The 17,724-nt window shown below is 34.4% G+C and overlaps 1 protein-coding gene across 1 annotated transcript in view; it reads left to right on the plus strand.

Annotated features, from left to right (window-relative positions):
* Window positions 1–15,533, plus strand: part of LOC137615311 (uncharacterized) — a 19,532-nt gene extending 3,999 nt beyond the window's left edge. The window contains exons 2-15 of the mRNA XM_068345067.1: window positions 619–703; window positions 1,099–1,319; window positions 4,069–4,225; window positions 5,351–5,568; window positions 5,797–6,809; window positions 7,101–7,221; window positions 9,268–9,344; window positions 9,595–9,767; window positions 11,790–11,905; window positions 12,356–12,606; window positions 12,796–12,898; window positions 13,042–13,768; window positions 13,937–14,070; window positions 14,730–15,533. Coding sequence (XP_068201168.1) covers window positions 619–703; window positions 1,099–1,319; window positions 4,069–4,225; window positions 5,351–5,568; window positions 5,797–6,809; window positions 7,101–7,221; window positions 9,268–9,344; window positions 9,595–9,767; window positions 11,790–11,905; window positions 12,356–12,606; window positions 12,796–12,898; window positions 13,042–13,768; window positions 13,937–14,070; window positions 14,730–15,031 — 3,698 coding nt within the window. The 3' untranslated portion in view covers window positions 15,032–15,533. The remainder of the gene's footprint in view (window positions 1–618; window positions 704–1,098; window positions 1,320–4,068; window positions 4,226–5,350; window positions 5,569–5,796; window positions 6,810–7,100; window positions 7,222–9,267; window positions 9,345–9,594; window positions 9,768–11,789; window positions 11,906–12,355; window positions 12,607–12,795; window positions 12,899–13,041; window positions 13,769–13,936; window positions 14,071–14,729) is intronic.
* Window positions 15,534–17,724: the final 2,191 nt, after the last annotated feature.

Consider the following 17,724-nt stretch of genomic DNA (forward strand, 5'->3'; position numbering starts at 1 on the left):
AACGGGATTCTCTTGAATTTATTCATTCCGTTAATTTGCACCTGTTGTATACAGTATGAATCTTTTTAATCAGCATTCCATTGCAGTTACTACATTGCCAATCTTCTTTATCTCGAATCTTAATTTGGACCTATGCCATTATTACATATTTGTCAATTAAGGTTGATATTCTCTGATATTAGTGTTCTCAAGGTCTATATATGTATAGATATTGGGTGTTATTCACTCAATTAACTATACATTAATGAAAAATTCATTGACCCTTCAGATCTTACTCTCCGTATTGTTTAAAATATAAAGGGATGCCTTAATGATTGATGATAGATAGATAAATAGGAACGTATTATTAATAAATTAAATCATACTTCAATGGTAACCTCCCCTCCTTATAGTATGTAATATATAGTAGATAAATAATTAGATAGATAAATGAAAACTTATTATTGATATATTCATTAATACATGAATCTTACTCCAGAAAACGTTCAATCAATCAATCAATCTTACTCTCCTTCTTCATGTATGGAATATAAAGGGTATCTTAATGAATAAATACAGATTGATAGATAGACAATCACTCAGATCAGCTGATTCAATAACTAGATCTTCTTCTCTCAGGTCCCGGCCAGTATTGCGACGAGTTCATCACAGGGGAGGATTTCTACATCCATTCACCGTCTTACCCCAACAACTATCCCCCAAAGTAAGTGAATTAATTAATGGCACCTCTTCATTCTCCTCGTTACAATGCTACGGCATTCCTTTCAACCCGGATGTCGGCAATTCATTACTGCTATAACGGCCCTTAAGAAATTGGTCTTGCGAAACTGAGGGAGGTAATGATCCCTCTTTTAAATTCCTCATTTAATGGTAATGAATTTATTATTATCATTATTATTATTATTATTATTATTATTATTATTATTATTATCATTATTATTATTATTATTATTATTAGGTAAGCTGCAACCCTAGATGGAAAAGCAGGATGATATAAGTCCAAGGGCTCCTACAGGCAAAAACAGCCCAGTGAGGAAAAGAAATAAGGAAATAAAAAAAATTACATAACCATTTACCTTTTTACCCCCACCCCCTCAGCACGACCTGCAAATACCATATTTACCGACGACATCCTGATTTCTGCGGAGTGACCCTGACCGTTTTGAGACTCGATTTGGCTCATCCACCCCCGACCGGCGAACAGGAGACCAATGTCGTCGTGTCGAACCCAGCTCGAAACGGGAAGGACGGCTGTGTCGGGGATACGCTGACCGTCGATAGGATCGAGCACTGCGGTAGATACAGGCGAGGCCAATCAGGTGAGATGGATTTAATGGCACATTTGATACTATAAAATGTCATCAGAACAACTATGGACATTGAGGCCTATAAATGATATTTACTTCGTAAATCGATTGTACCAATGGATAATGTTTATTAACGATATTCAGCCATATATAACTTGATAAGAATAGAATTGTGATCTCATATTAAAAAAAAAAATAAAGAAAAAAAAAAAAACAGTATAAAGTAGCATTAAGTCTGTTCTTATGATCTCGTGTTTTGGAATGTGTATAAAGTACCAAGGAGTCTGTTCATAAATCTCGGATATGGATGATAACCTTGGAATGTTATGTATCATTAATACAACGGTCCATGGTTATGTAGATTTTGTTACGTAACAGTAACACAACAGTGGATGGGTATGTAGGTTGTTATGTATCAGTAATACAACAGTAAACGGATATGTAGATATGTTACTTATCATTAATACAACAGAGTATGCTAAAGGAGCCAACATAATAAAATATTTATGAAATTATTTGCTTGATTGGGAATCTCGGATTAAAGCAGCCATCCGGTTAGTATTTCTCTCTTTAATAAGAGATAACTTTCAAAATAGTCGTATTTTGTTTGTCGTTGGTAATCAATATGTGGAAAAACTATAACTAATTCAGTACACTATTTTATCTTTATTTATATGATTCTTAATTTCAGGGGAAATTAATAAAATTCATATATATGAAGTATATACAGTATATATATATATATATATATATATATATATATATATATATATATATATACACACATATATATATATATATATATATATATATATATATATATATATATATATATACACCCAGACGAAATCTAACCGAGGCCCTTTGCGTGAACAGGCGTAGGAGGAGATGATGATGATGATATATACACTCATATAGTGTATACAGTAGTATATATATATATATATATATATATATATATATATATATATATATATATATATATATATATATATATATATATATATATATATATATATATATATATATATATGTGTGTGTGTGTGTGTGTGTGTGTGTGTGTGTGTGTGTGTGTGTGTGTGTAATGGGATTTGAACTCGATCCTAATAAAACCATATATGACACATTATCTCTATCACTAACACTCTTAGCACTGGTCACCCACTGCAAATGTAACTGCTACTGCTGTCCCTAAAGACTTTGTACCGACAAGTCTACTGTCTTCCATGGCATATCATGGAATCGAAGACTCTCTCTCTCTCTCTCTCTCTCTCTCTCTCTCTCTCTCTCTCTCTCTCTCTCTCTCTCTCTCTCTCTCTCTCTCTCTCTCTCTCTCTCTCTTCATCGAAGTTTCATCATAATAGGGAGTTAGTAGATTGAATGCTAACTGGCTTTAGAATTTCTATAGAAATAATTGACAGTGAGTCACATCTCGATAGACAAAGCCCAGCTCAATATAAGTAGGAATTTTGTCCCAATTTCTTTCCAACTAATGATGTGATTATTCTTCTCTCCTTGAAGATTACCTCATATTCTTTTGGTATTGAATGAAGAGACTAAAAGCCAAGTACATCTCTATAAGTGGTCGGTATCTTCTGTAGATTGCTCTGGTCGTTTTGAATGTGGCATTGAGCCATTGTCCCTAAAACAAAGAAATTAACTTATTTCCGTTGACTTGTCTTTCTTAAAGTGTTCTTTAGACCTTGGTTTTACCTGTATAGTTATGACGCCAGAAAATCCGAACACTTTATCAGTTACCTGCATAGTTAATGATATATATTATTCATAACAAAGGATAAAGTATTATTGCATGTTGTCCTAATAATACGTTGAAAGATATACTTCTTCCGTTGACAGATGGAAAATGGTGCTTTGATCCAGCATATTTTTTTTTAAGTTATTATATTCATCATAGTTCTAAATTAAAGAAAATAAATGGGAAAAACTGCACCCAAATAGACTACCTGGCAAACGTAACATACGCTGCTATAAATTTTATGAAACTATTTTGTACTTATTATATCATTCAGTTGTAATTTTTTTATTTAGGTAAATCAAGAACTAGATTTTACATCATTGGCATCCAGTGGCATAAACAGATTTTTAAAATGGGTGTCCACCATAGCATTCGTAGCCAAGCTGTAGAGAGAGGCTCGAAAATGGGACTTGAATTCACATTATTATTATTATTATTATTATTATTATTATTATTATTATTACGTGTTAAGCTACAACCCTAGGTGGAGAAGAAGGATGCCATAAGCCCAAGGTCTCCAACAGGGAAAATAGCCCAGTGAGGAAAGGAAATAAGGAAACAGAATAACGTACCTGAGTGTACCCTCAAGCAAAAGAACTCCAACCCAAGACAGTGGAAGACCACGATACAGAGGCTATGGCACTAGAGATAGAGAACATTAGCATAATTTTGGAGTGTCCTTCTCTTACAAGAGCCGTTTATCATAGCCAGAGTTTATTCTACTCTTATCAACTGGAAAGTAGCTGCTGAAGAATTACAGTGCAGTAGTTAACCCCTCTAGTGAAGAAAGGTTTAATACATAATAATAAACTAAAATAAGAAATTAAATGAAAATTTTGACTTCTTTTCATTGAAATTATTTTCAGTTATATGTTAAATTTTGCAAATATCTGGCAAAGAGAGAAGAGGGGGGGGGGGAAGGTTCTGGTGTCCGGACCCGAGGACTCCTGACATCGCAGTATGTAATTTTCCAAAGCCGACTTAGATTTTTGTGCTTCTTTCCAGCCCTGTTTATATTTCCGACATCGCTCATGACAGTGGAGTTTCGAAGCGGCGACACCCACGGTGCTTCAGGATTTCTTCTTAGCGGCCGCCAGGTGAAGTCTTGCCGTCAGCCAAAGTCTTTGGGAAAAGCACTGATGTCCTCAGTTCCATGTGACAGGTCAGTTCTTGTCAAATCTCTATTTACTGGTGTCGGTGATTATGGTATGAATTATTGCCAATGAGTTTAGTAGCATTTAAGGTCCTTTGAAATATACTCTGAGTATGTAAGGACTTTGGCTTGTTATATTAGTTATTTTCGCTCATTTTTCCTATCAAAGTGGGTTTGTGTGTATGAAAATAAGTTTATAATCGGCAATTTTATTATTTTTATCATGTTTATTTATCTTTTATAAGGCTTACACGAATCATATAATCAGTTTCTCTAATTTGATTTAATTTTCACTTTTAAACAACTTTGACCAAAATTATTTGTAAGAATTAAATCAGGACAGCTTTTCCAAGGAATACTATTTTGAAATATACGTTTCTGGTTTTAGTTTTTCTTCAGTCGTTGACATCAAATTAATTAAACAAAACGAGTCATTGTTGAGACTGGTTAGATTTTCGAATGGTTTCTTTCCATTTTCAAATAAGAACAGACCAATCGAAGTGACTACTGTATAGTTAAACAAGGAAAACATTTTCAGAATTCGCCTTCAAAAGTACCAATTGATGTCAAAATACCCCGTAAGCAGATTTTTAGTAAAAAGAATATTATTTTTACATTATTACAGGGACTACAGTATAACATATAAATTGGAAGTATGGAATCACACTTACTCACGTATGAATAATCATAACTTACTTGAAGAAAACTTGCCAATAAAAAAGGATCTTGGAGGCTACAGACAATTCTATTATGCGAAGTCTGGTTTTCGAATTATATGTATGGGCTTATAATAGAATTTATCTAAAACAATATTATGAAGAGTAAACTAACAGTTTAGAAATGTTTCTTTGCATTGAATAATTCAAAGGCTAAAGAAAGCCCTTAATATTAACTTTAATGTATTCTTAAATAAAACACAGAATTCAGTTATTTATCGTTATGAATATAGTATACAAGATTTAAGTCACTTTAGAAAATAAATATTTCTTGAAACAATAATCAGCCATATTAAACTCGATATAAATGGAATTATAATTCTCTCGCGTTTTAGAAGAATGATAAAATCGAAAAAATTCTGTACATGAATCTTTGGAATGAATAATAACCTTGGGATGTTATCTGTCCTTACTGCAGACGAATAGACAATGACACCTTTGTTATAAGAAGTCCCGGATACCCTAAAGAATACGATAATGATGTCGAATGTCACTACATCATAAATCGAGGAGAGGGAATGTGTGGCATTGACCTACGGGTCGAAGACTTCAGTATAGAGGACCTCAGTTGTATGTTCGATTACTTGGAGATTCAAGGTCGAAGGCTGTGTGGTAAACTACAGGCCGGCTTTACAAGTAAGAAGGATTTTGATGCCCCAATGTGTTCGGATATTTCTATGTTGTTCATATATCAATCTGAAGGTTCTTGATTATTTTATATACGTCGCCTCAGTTCGTTTTAGCTTAAAATGTGCCAATGCCATTTTGATCAACAAGAATTGATAGTAAATTTGTATGAGATATTTTTGTTAGATTTTAAGAGATAGTTGAACTATATTGCCATCATATTTATTGTCTCAACAGGATACTATGAGTTTGAAGGACCCCAGATAGATATCCGGTTTCGGTCTGATGAATCTACCAGGAGAGGAGGATTTTCTGTCTCTGGCAGACGAGTGAAGTGCGAGGAAGGCAAGTTCCCCCTTCAGTCACCTCTCAGTCAAACTAGACCTGGAAGGGACCAGGATTTCTCGTCCCTTCCTTTGGACTCGACCACTTTTCCCTCTCTGAACCCTGAAACTACTGATCTGTCAATAGGTATTTTCCCACCAAATGTCCAGATTGCAGGCTCTCCACCCTCAAACGTGCAGTTAGCGGGTCCCCTTCCGACGAATCAGTCCGAAATCGACATCAGTTATATCCTCTCAGTTATTGGGCGTAGGCCTATAATTGGACTTGGGAAGAATGAAAACCCGTTTGGAGCTGGGGAGGACGAAGATGTAGGTGGGGGAGTCCGTGAAAATGAGGCTGAAGAAGATTTCACCGAACTGGATCCAGGTCTTTTTACAACAGATGAGACCACCACAAACGCCGACCAAAACGTTCCAGGCGATCCAGACTTTAACCCTTTCACTGGAACTGGTTTACCGCCTACTTTGCCAACCATTCCTGGCACATTTCCGACTACAATTCCCACTACTCCAGGAGTAATACCGACAACAATTCCAACTATTCCAGGAAGAATACCGACGACAATTCCAACTATTCCAGGAAGAATTCCAACCACAACAAACATTCCCGGAAGTGTTCCAACAACTTTTACAACCATTCCAGGAAGAATTCCAACGACAAACATTCCTGGAGGCGTTACTTCAACGTTCCCATCAACATTTCCAACAACGTTCCCTTCAACAGTCGATTTTCCTTCTACGAGTGTTTTCCCAACGTTTCCTACCACAACGTTCGCGGGAGAGTCCTGTGACGAGGCCTTCGTCGATCAGACTTTTACCATCAGTAGCCCTGGCTATCCCAGCGCTTATTCACCAAATCTTAATTGCATCTACGTTGTTGGAAGAGCAAGCGCCGATATTTGCGCGGTAGGTTGCCTTCTCTGATTTCTCTTCTTATCTCCTAAAAAGAAAAAGATATATAAGCATAGAAACTGTTTATATAATTTCAGTCCATTGAAAGGCAAAACTTAAAATTTAAGGTATCACAACAGATGATTAAGATTATTAGATCAATAAATCAAAGGACTTTTTATTTATATCTCACCTCACTTATACCCATTGATACGTATTTAAATTTGCTATGCATATGCACGTATAAATATTTATGAAATGAATAGAACTACATGTATGTTCAGTTTCACATACTTTCATCAACAGCTCCAGGTGAATCTAATCGACGTCAACCTACCCGACCTGGATCCTCTGACGGGTCAGTGCCTGGGAGACTATCTGGATATAGGAGGCACAAAGATCTGCGGTACATTTCAGGGACGCCTTTGTAAGTGAATGGAATTGTTTATAGTGTTAGTTTTTAGATTTTCTTTTATAATTATAAAGCGCAATTATACTCTTAGTAATCTAAGGTTAATATTTTTAGTGTTAATTTTATTTACTTTCGTTATTTTAACATAAAACAAAACTATATTCTTAGTAATTTATTTTAACATTTACTTCTTCATATTAAACAGCACGATTAATCTTGGTAATCTAAGGTTATGAATATTAAATTCATTATCATTAAGAGAAAATGTCAGTATGAATTTCTCTGGCAGTTATGAGAGAAGTGACAGAAGTAATGTTTTGTTACTGCAGTATTCCAGTTCATCAGGAAACATCATGTTCTGAGAGAATACTTAAAGTTATGGGCTTGTACTTGATCAGAAATACAGTATAGCTGGGAGTTCAAGACCCGTTGTTGAAGTTCCACAGTTACTATTAGTGTCTGCAACCTCACCTAGGGATGTTTTTTATTTTTTTTTTTGGGGGGGGGTGACCTATAGGTCTACCAGCTGAGTTATCAGCACCTATTGCCTAGTCCTAGCTTGATGGAGAGATGGCTTGGGCGCTGATCAAATGATCAGTGTCTAGAACATTGTCCTGTCCCTTGTCTCTGCCATTTATGACCAACCTTATTAATGTATGACCATAACCAGGGTCCTCTCTTGGACCATAGGAGGATCTCATTGGATTTGATCTATGAAATTGGGCTATATAATCCAGTGGTTGGGTCTGTGAAACCATTCCTTCCAGACCAAAGAAAATGGATGGTAAGATTTAAAGCACAGAACATTATTGAAAATAAATTACTGCATTGCATGTCACCTGAAGGGTAAAGCATGATAGAAAATTGAAGGCATGGCCTGAGAATAAGGGTAGATATATTGTATTAGTCGATTCCAGGTGTAGTAATTATAAATTCAGTCTTTAATTAAATATACCATATATATATAGAAAATGTGGATGCAACAGAGAAGATTCATCAATAGGTTATATTTTTCTTTGAGTTATTTTTCAATAATTTTCCCACAATATATTTTATTTTCTGTTCGCGTCATTATTGAGTAACATGGGATCATCAGAAATAATGTTTTCCTGGGCAGCTTTTTTTCATCAAAGTTAAATTACCTTTACAAGAAGCATCATTTTACAAATTAAATTAAAAAATTTTTACTGCAAAAGAAGAAGAAAAGGAATACAAAAAATATGTATCCTTTGTGAAACCGGGAAATTTGTTTAAAGTTTTTCTTTGCAGACATAAATTAATAAATGTTGTGTCTATTCGTGATATATATATATATATATATATATATATATATATATATATATATATATATATATATATATATTATATTATTTATATATATATATATATATATATATATATATATATATATATATATATATATATATATATATATATATATATATATATATATATATATATATATATATATATATATATATATATATATATATATATATATATATATATAAAGTAGAGGGTATTCTGAAGACATGTAAAATATGTACATTGACTGGACATAATTATAATGACAAAGACAAACAAAAGATGGACATAGAAAATAACAGAATGGGTCGCTAGAGATTGTAAAAGAAGGAGGGGAAGAAAGAGAATACTATAGATTGACGAACTAAGAAAATTTACGATTGTAGGCTGGTGCATAAAGACTATAAATAGATGCTATTGGAAGGATATGTCTGGGGCCTTTGTTCTGCAATGGACTAGTAACGGCTGATGATATATATATATATATATATATATATATATATATATATATATATATATATATATATATATATATATATATATATATATATATATATATATATGTAAGCTGTATATGTATAACTATGTATAATTTGTATACATATGTTTATGTGTGCGCCTACATATGTATATGTATATATATATATATATATATATATATATATATATATATATATATATATATATATATATATATATATATATATATATAAAGTTAAATCGCAATGGAACTAATTTAATTTTTTTTTCTTTTAGTGAACTTCGACTTTCCTGATCAGACCCTTGAGATGACCTTCCATTCAGATGCTGCCACGGCCGGGAAAGGTTTTAGGGTGAGATTTCATGATTCTGTATATTGAAAAGAGTTTTCATTCCATACGTTTATGGATTGATTTGTTTGTTTGTTTTTCTTATAGATATAATTATTTATTACTTATTGATGATTACACTTTTTACTTAACTCTTGCTGCCCTCCCATCACCCTCAACCTCTCCAGAATAAATACATTTAGATGTGAAGAACTAAATACGTCATGCTTTAATTTATATAATTCACTTTGATTTTCTGTTCTTTTTTCTATAGTTGGAAGCAACGCAATCTAAGGACTGTGGTCCACTGCCTCCTGATCCCAGTCACTGTGACACGATAACACAGCAGTCGTCTTTCATGCTCCTGAGTCCTGGTTATCCGTCCCCTTATCCAACTAATACAGACTGCACCACCACAGTCGTGAAGTCGTCGTCCAATGTTGTTAAGTAATAAACCATGAAATGTTTAGTTCAGAATCATTAGTTATCGAGTAAGAGATTATTATTATTATTATTATTATTATTATTATTATTATTATTATTATTAAATGTTAAGCTACAACCCTAGTTGGAAAAGCAGGATACTATAAGCCCTGGGGCCCCAACAAGGAAAATAGCCCAGTGAGGAAAGGGAACCAGGAAAAGTAAAATATTTTAAGAACAGTAAAAACACCGAAATAAATATTTCCTATATAAACTATAAACACTTTAACAAAACAAGAGGATAAGAAACTAGACAGAACAGTGTGCCCGAGTGTATCCTCAAGCAAGAGAACTCTTAACCCAAGACAGTGGAAGACCATGGTACAGAGGCTATGGCACTACCCAAGACTAGAGAACAATGGTTTTATTTCGGAGTGTTCTTCTAGAAGAGCTGCTTACCATAGCTAAAGTGTCCCTTCTACCCTTACCAAGAGGGAAGTAGCCACTGAACTATGACAGTGCAGTAGTTAACCCCTTGGGAGAAGAAGAATTGTTTGGCAATCTCAGTGTTGTCAGGTGTATGAGGTCAGAGGAGAATCTGTAAAGAATAGGCCAGACTATTCGTTGTCTGTGTAGGCAAAGGGAAAGAACCGTAACCAGAGAGAAAGATCCAATGTAGTACTGTCCGGCCAGTCAAAGGACCACATAACTCTAGGGGGTGTGTAATCTGTCTGTTCATAGCTGACAATGGCCATATCAAATTGTGAAAGGGGAGAGACGTGGGGATATGAAATGCAAATGATAGGTCATAAAAGGTTGATTCTATTAGGATAAATTATTTGCAAAGAATACTTGACGTAAGGTGCATTGAAGAGATAAGACATTTGGAGATAAGTATAAGTTGTAGATTAGTTACTATAGGGGAATGTGTTTTTCAGTATATTAAGGTGGGGGCGCGGGTGTTGGTAGGACTATGGAAAGAATGAAAGGTCACCAATGATTTATTAATGAGAAGAATGTAAAGAAGTGTTAGATGAAAGGAGGAAGCAGAATATTGAAATTGCTGGATAGATAGAATTGAAGGAAACATAGGAAAGAAAGGGCTTTGATATTCAACGCACAAGAGCATGAAAGCCCTCTACGTGTTAATGAGCCTTTTATTTGTAGGGACATTGTGGAAGTTTTCTGGACTTGGGTTCATCCACAATTCAGAAGTTAATTTATGATTGTAATTTTTTTCTTGAGCATATTTTTTTAATAAGGAAGCAACATAATTTTCACTCACATGCGCGCGCACACACGCACATACACACACGCGCACACACGCGCATACACACACGCGCACACACACACACACACACATATATATATATATATATGTATATATATATATATATATATATATATATATATATATATATATATATATATATACTGTATATATATATATATATATATATATATATATATATATATATATATATATATACATATATATATAGTTTATTGTGTATCTTATATGAAGAAATAAGTGCTTATTTTTATCCATATAGGTCCAATATTTTGTTTCTTTAGGGTAAGTATTTTCCATACAATGTGCACTAGCTGGTATATAACTTTTCTGATCCATACTTACGGAGAAAGACAATCGAGATGAAAATCGTGCTACTCTGCTACAGGTCTGTTGATCTTTTAAGTAGCTAATGCTTTATGCATCAACTTTAGATATAGGTTACCCAACTGTATGACTTGTCAGCCTATATATGAAATTAAACTTGAGTTATAGGTTATCTAATTATATGACTCCCTTGTCAGCTTATTTATTAAATTCCGCTCAAATTGAATTTGATAAATAGACTGACAAGGGTCAATTAGATAACCTATATCTTAAGTTGAATCCAGTAAATAGGCTGACAAGAGTCATACAACTAGATAAACTATATCTTAAGATATACTATATATCATTTAATTGTATAACTCCCTTGTCAGCCTGTTTATTAAATTCATTATGATATAGGTTATCTAATTATATGACTCTCTTGTCAGCCTATTTATGGAATTCGTGGACTTTGAAATAGCTTCAAGTTTCGGCTGTTCTGGAGATTATGTGGAAGTCGTCGGCACTGGCCAGAGGCTCTGTGGTCAGCTAACGGGTCAAACAAGTAAGTAGTATGACCGGCTAAGTTAGTATCACTTAATATCATTGTTAAAAAATCAAGTCTTCTTGTATTTACTAGCTTAAGATTTCATGGAATCGTTGTTTAAAGAATTTTAAATTATTGTGATATTTTATGAAGTTTGTATTGGAACTATCCATTCATCTTAAAGTGCACACAAACTATTTTCGATTTTCTAGTTTCTCCACCTAAAAATCATTTTTCTAGCATTTGATATTTTATGATCTTATCACATTCTATTACCTGATTATAATTTGTTCTGAGATTGATACTCTTTTTATGAGAATAACACACTACCAAAATATCCAGTGAAAAATTAAGGAAGAGATTAATTGACTCGATGATCCTTACCCGGATACCTCTTCTTCCCCAAGTTCCAAAGGCCTAATACTCCCAATGGTAATATATTCTATAAATACCCTTTTCCCCCAATAGGAACATACCCATTCTTAGGAAACTCTTTGGCCATCAAATTTCACTCTGGAGTGCCACCTAACAACGGCCAGCGGTTTCGAATTCGTGTAACACAAAAGACGTCAGGAGGTCCCGACACTTGTGGAGGCATTATTTCTGCATCCACATATAGTATACATTCTCCCAGTTACCCACTGGCCTATCCTAGCAATTCATTCTGTACTTGGGCTGTCTTCAAAGCATCATCTAATGTATGCCAGCTGCAAATTAAGGTATGAGTATATCTAAATCAATAAATCTCAAGACAAAAGCATATTGTGCCTTAAAAAAATACTTTCTAGACTGACTTCTAAGGAGATCAAAATTTGAATTGTTATTTCTGTCACGTACAATAGAATTAGTATTTTTTATGGCATCCCGTTGTCTGAATTGTCAGACTAATAACAACTTCCTACTTTCAGCTCTTAGATTTTGATGTTGAAAACAGTTCAGGTTGTGCAAAGGACTATTTACAAATAGGCGGCCAGGAACGATTGTGTGGTAGAAGGTACCCTGGTGAAATACGTAAGTTTCCGGGCTATTGTTTCCTTTATAAAAACACAACATAAAAATATAAAATATAAAGTATAAGGATAATGTCTAAATAGTGGTACCATGCATGTTAATGATGTATGTTGTCATTCTTTAAAGTATTTTCTATTTTTCAGGGAAATACCACTTCTCTGGAAACAGACTTAACCTTTGCTTCCGGTCAGACATATATGGTTCAGGTCGAGGATTCAGTGCAGAGATCACCCAGCTCACTTGTGGCCACTTCAAACCTACTTATCCTCGATACCCATCATACCCTTCTTACCCAACTTATAGACCATGGTACACACCCTACAGACCCACAAAACCATGGTATAAACCAGTACACAGCCTCTGGTGGAAGAAGAATCCTTTTGCCAGACCTTACCTATTAGGGCAAGGTTATACCGCTTATTCTGAAGCTTATGGGTATAATCACAGTTTGACAGAATATGATACTCACAGCCATCCCGGGACAAGTTACGAAAGCCACCATCACCCCACGCCATCACCCTTCTCACCATTAACTCCACTTCCAACGACCCCAGCTCCCTTTCCAACGGTAACGCCTAGTCCTTTTCCAACTCCATTTCCATCACCCCCACCTGAAATATTTGCTGCACCTCTTAGTGGCACCAATCCAGTTTTTCAAAGACCCCTGCCTAAACCCACAATTATTCTGAATCCGGAGAAACTTACAACATCACCTAGTAAACCTGAAACGGTAACTGACACCTCTGAGGATAAAGATGATGGTAGTGGTATGTGCAACAAGGTCACCAATCAGAGGACATTTCAAGTCAATAGTCCAGGATATCCCGGACCTTATTATACCGACATGAAATGTATATTCATAGTGAAAAGGTAAGAAAGTGTACTTGTTTTGTAATTCCTAAGTGTCGCACCATCTCCAAAAGTTGAAAAACCCATCATATTGTTGTACAGGTTCATATCTTTGTAATAAAAAGAACAGATATATTAAGGGGAATATTTTACCAGTCATGAAATTACTTTGTTTCGACTGTTTGACAGGAGTGATCAGAGCAGATGCGGTATAGAACTCTTGATGGACGAGTTTGATGTTGAAGAAACTAAAGGATGTTCTGTTGCTCGCCTTGTGATAGCAAATCGAAGTTATTGTGGATCCATTCCGTCGGGTGCTCACAGTAAGGAAACTTAGTTATTAGTTAAGAAAATTACAGTATAAGAAGGATTGGAAAGTCATACTCAAACATCAGCTTTGTAATTTCCAAGTCAAATAAAGATATTGTGGTAGCCAATTGAAAACATCCCTTCTGATATTCTGTTGGACCAAAGTTCGAGACCTGTTCAAGCTCTCTAGTTAATAGTAGTGTCTGCAACCTCGCCATCTTTGTGAGCTAGGGAGCTTATAGGTCTACCTGTTGAGTTACCAGCAGTCATTACCTGGCCCTCCCTGGTCCTAGCTTGATGCAGAAGAGGCTTGGTCGCTGATCATATGTACAGTATATATGGTGTGTCTTGGTCATTGTCCTGTACTTTTGCCTCTGCCATTCATGAGCAAACTTTGATAGAAAGAATGAAGGCTTATACATTTTGCGGTCAGAAAACATATTTTCAAATTTTAACCTAATATATGTTTTTAGAAAGTGAATAAAATTGACAATTAATTGTTTTAGAAGCAGTTTAATGCATTGTTGATTGCAATCTGTCAGTCTTTTTATACAGGCAACTGTGTTTTAAATTACCAGAGTGGCAAACAGCAATCAGTTTAATAACATAAGCCAAACGATAGTTGATGATGTCAGATATACAGTAGATAATAAATGCTGTGTTTATCTTCCAGGTATTGTGCCATTCCCTCGCAACGGCGAAATTATCATGGAATTTGTGGCCGGAAAGTATCACAGCGCCGCAGGCTTCACCATGAGGGGGCGTCAGATCGGTTGTCCCAGAAACCTGACTTCAACTACTACAGCTGAACCCCGTCACCTTGTCTTCCCAACCGGTGGAATTCGACCTCTTACGAGAACTGCCGATGACGTGGGTTCTTCACGGGTAGGAGATGGGGGTGTGATATTCCCATGGGTAGGTGTTGGAGGAAGAAGGTCGTATTCGATAGACAATCGAGGATGGACGACATTATAGTTGCTTGAGTGGAAATAATGCGTTAATTTAGATGAAAATATAAAGAATTTTTTCTGATATAAGGTGGAAAACTTGAGTTCCACAAGCTATGATCTTGCTCCAAAACACTGTCTTTTTCTTCTTTGATTGTTTTACAATATGATTTCAGTCCGTCTTTTTCTTCTTTAATTGATTTACATAATGGTTTCGGATTTCCAGTTACTGGAAGTTTCTGGGGAATCAGAGGGAAGGGAGTTGGAAATAAAGAATCCAGTGGTAGTATTCTACTCATCATTTAAAAGGGTTTAATAAAAACTGAAATTCTACTTACGTTTATTATGTCTTACACTTTCTTAACTTCAAAGAGCAAGCAGTCTGGGAACTCGTTTGTTCTGGTTTTTTGTATTATAGTGTTTAAGTATTCTGTTAATCATACAAATAAATCAGTTTCCGTCGAGATTGTCTTCAGAGAACGGAAGACTGACATCTTTTGTATAATGAATTGAATTAACGATTGAAATAGCTTTAAATAAATGTTACAATAAATGTAGATTAATTATTTTACAAGAGTAATCCCTGCTTGTATCAGAAATATTGACAAAAAATATTTCAAGCTCTGAAAGATACACCTTGCCCTCATACAATAGAGATATATGTATATATATATATATATATATATATATATATATATATATATATATATATATATATATATATATATATATATATATGTGTGTGTATATATATATATATGTATATGTATATATATATATATATATATATATATATATATATATATATATATATATATATATATATATATATATATATATATATATATCATCTCATCATCATCATCATCATCTACGCCTATTAGATTTCGCCAGTTGTCTCTATCTTGAGCTTTTAAATCAATACTTCGCTATTCATCGTCGCCTACTTCACGTTTCTAAGTTTTCAACCATGTAGGACCAGGTCTTCCAACTCTTCTAGTGCCTTGTGGAACCCAGTTGAAATTTTGGTGAATTAATCTCTCTTGGGGAGTGCGAAGAGCATGCCCAAGCCATCTCCATCTGCCCCTCACCATGATCTCATCCACATATGACACTCGAGTAATCTCTTATATTTTCATTTCTAATCCTGTCCTGCCATTTAACTCCCAATATTCTTCTAAAGTTTTATTCTAAAATTTACTAAATCTATTGGAGATTGTTTCTTTGTCATGCCAGAACTCATTTCCATACAGTATTACCGATCTCACTAAACTGATATATAGCCTGATTTTTATATGTAATTTCAGGCGATTTTATTTCCAAATTTTACTCAACCTAGCCATTGTCTGATTTGCTTTTTTCAATATTTCAATAAAATAAAATTCTAAAGATCCTGTATTAGGGATCATAGTTCCTAAATATTTAAATAATTCCACCTCATTAATCCTTTCTCCTTTCAATGATATTTCGTCTTCCACTGCATGTTCCGTTCTCATCATATCTGTCTCTTGAGCCCAACCTCATGTGATATTTCATGCATTCTAGTAAGTTTTGCAAGTCCTGTGGTATTCTGCTAATAAGGACAGCGTCATCAGCATACTCTAGGTCAGCTAATTTCCTGTTACCAATTCAGTCCACTCCTCCACCATCCCCAACTGTTCTATGCATTACAAAATCCATGAGAAGGATAAACAATATAGGTGACAATACATTCCCTTGGAGTACTGCGCTGTTCACTGGAAATTCATTTGATAGGACTCCAAGCATTAACTTTGCATTTGCTGTGCTCATAAACAGACTTAATCAAATTTACATATTTAAGAGAAACTCCTTAATAACGCAGGACTCTCCACAAAATTGGCCGGTGCACACTATCAAAGGCTTTTTTATAGTCCACAAATGCCATCAAAAGTGGATTTATATATTCTACACATTGCTGTACTACATCTCTTAACATGAAAATTTGGTCCGTACAACTTCGACCTTTTCTAAATCCTGCTTGTTCATCTCTCAGTTTTTCATCAATCTTTCTCTCTCGTCTCTTTAGAATGAACATACTATATATTTTCATGACCACTGACGAAAGTGGGATGCTTCTGTAATTACGCCACATTCTACAAAATCATCTTTAAATATTCTGGGAGCCACTTAATTTTCGGCTAATACTATTTCAACAGTTATTCCCTCATATTCAGTGGTTTCCATCTCTTGAATTTCTTTTTATGATAGCTTCGACTTCAAACACATTAAATTCATTCATGGGCACATCAAGGAAATACCAATCAAATAATTCCCTCCATATCTCCTATTCATGACCTCACTAAACTGTTCCATCCAACGTTGTCTTTCTTCATCTTCTGCTGTTATAACAGATCCATCTCTCTATTTGATGGGCATATGCTCCTTCTTTGCCCCAGTAGAGATTTCATTAATAATTTTGTGAGCCATTCTTACACCATAGCCACTCCTTGAATTCATAGATTTGTCAGCCTCATCTGCTTTCCTTTCTAAATATTTTCTTCAGTCATCCCTGGCTTTTCTTTTGACTTCACTATCAATACTGGAATTATATATATATATATATATATATATATATATATATATATATATATATATATATATATATATATACACAAATTACACACACACGCATATATATATATATATATATATATATATATATATATGTGTGTGCATATATATATATGTATATATATATAT

This window comes from Palaemon carinicauda, chromosome 21 (assembly GCF_036898095.1).
Source record: "Palaemon carinicauda isolate YSFRI2023 chromosome 21, ASM3689809v2, whole genome shotgun sequence".
Classification (NCBI taxonomy): Eukaryota; Metazoa; Arthropoda; class Malacostraca; order Decapoda; family Palaemonidae; genus Palaemon; species Palaemon carinicauda.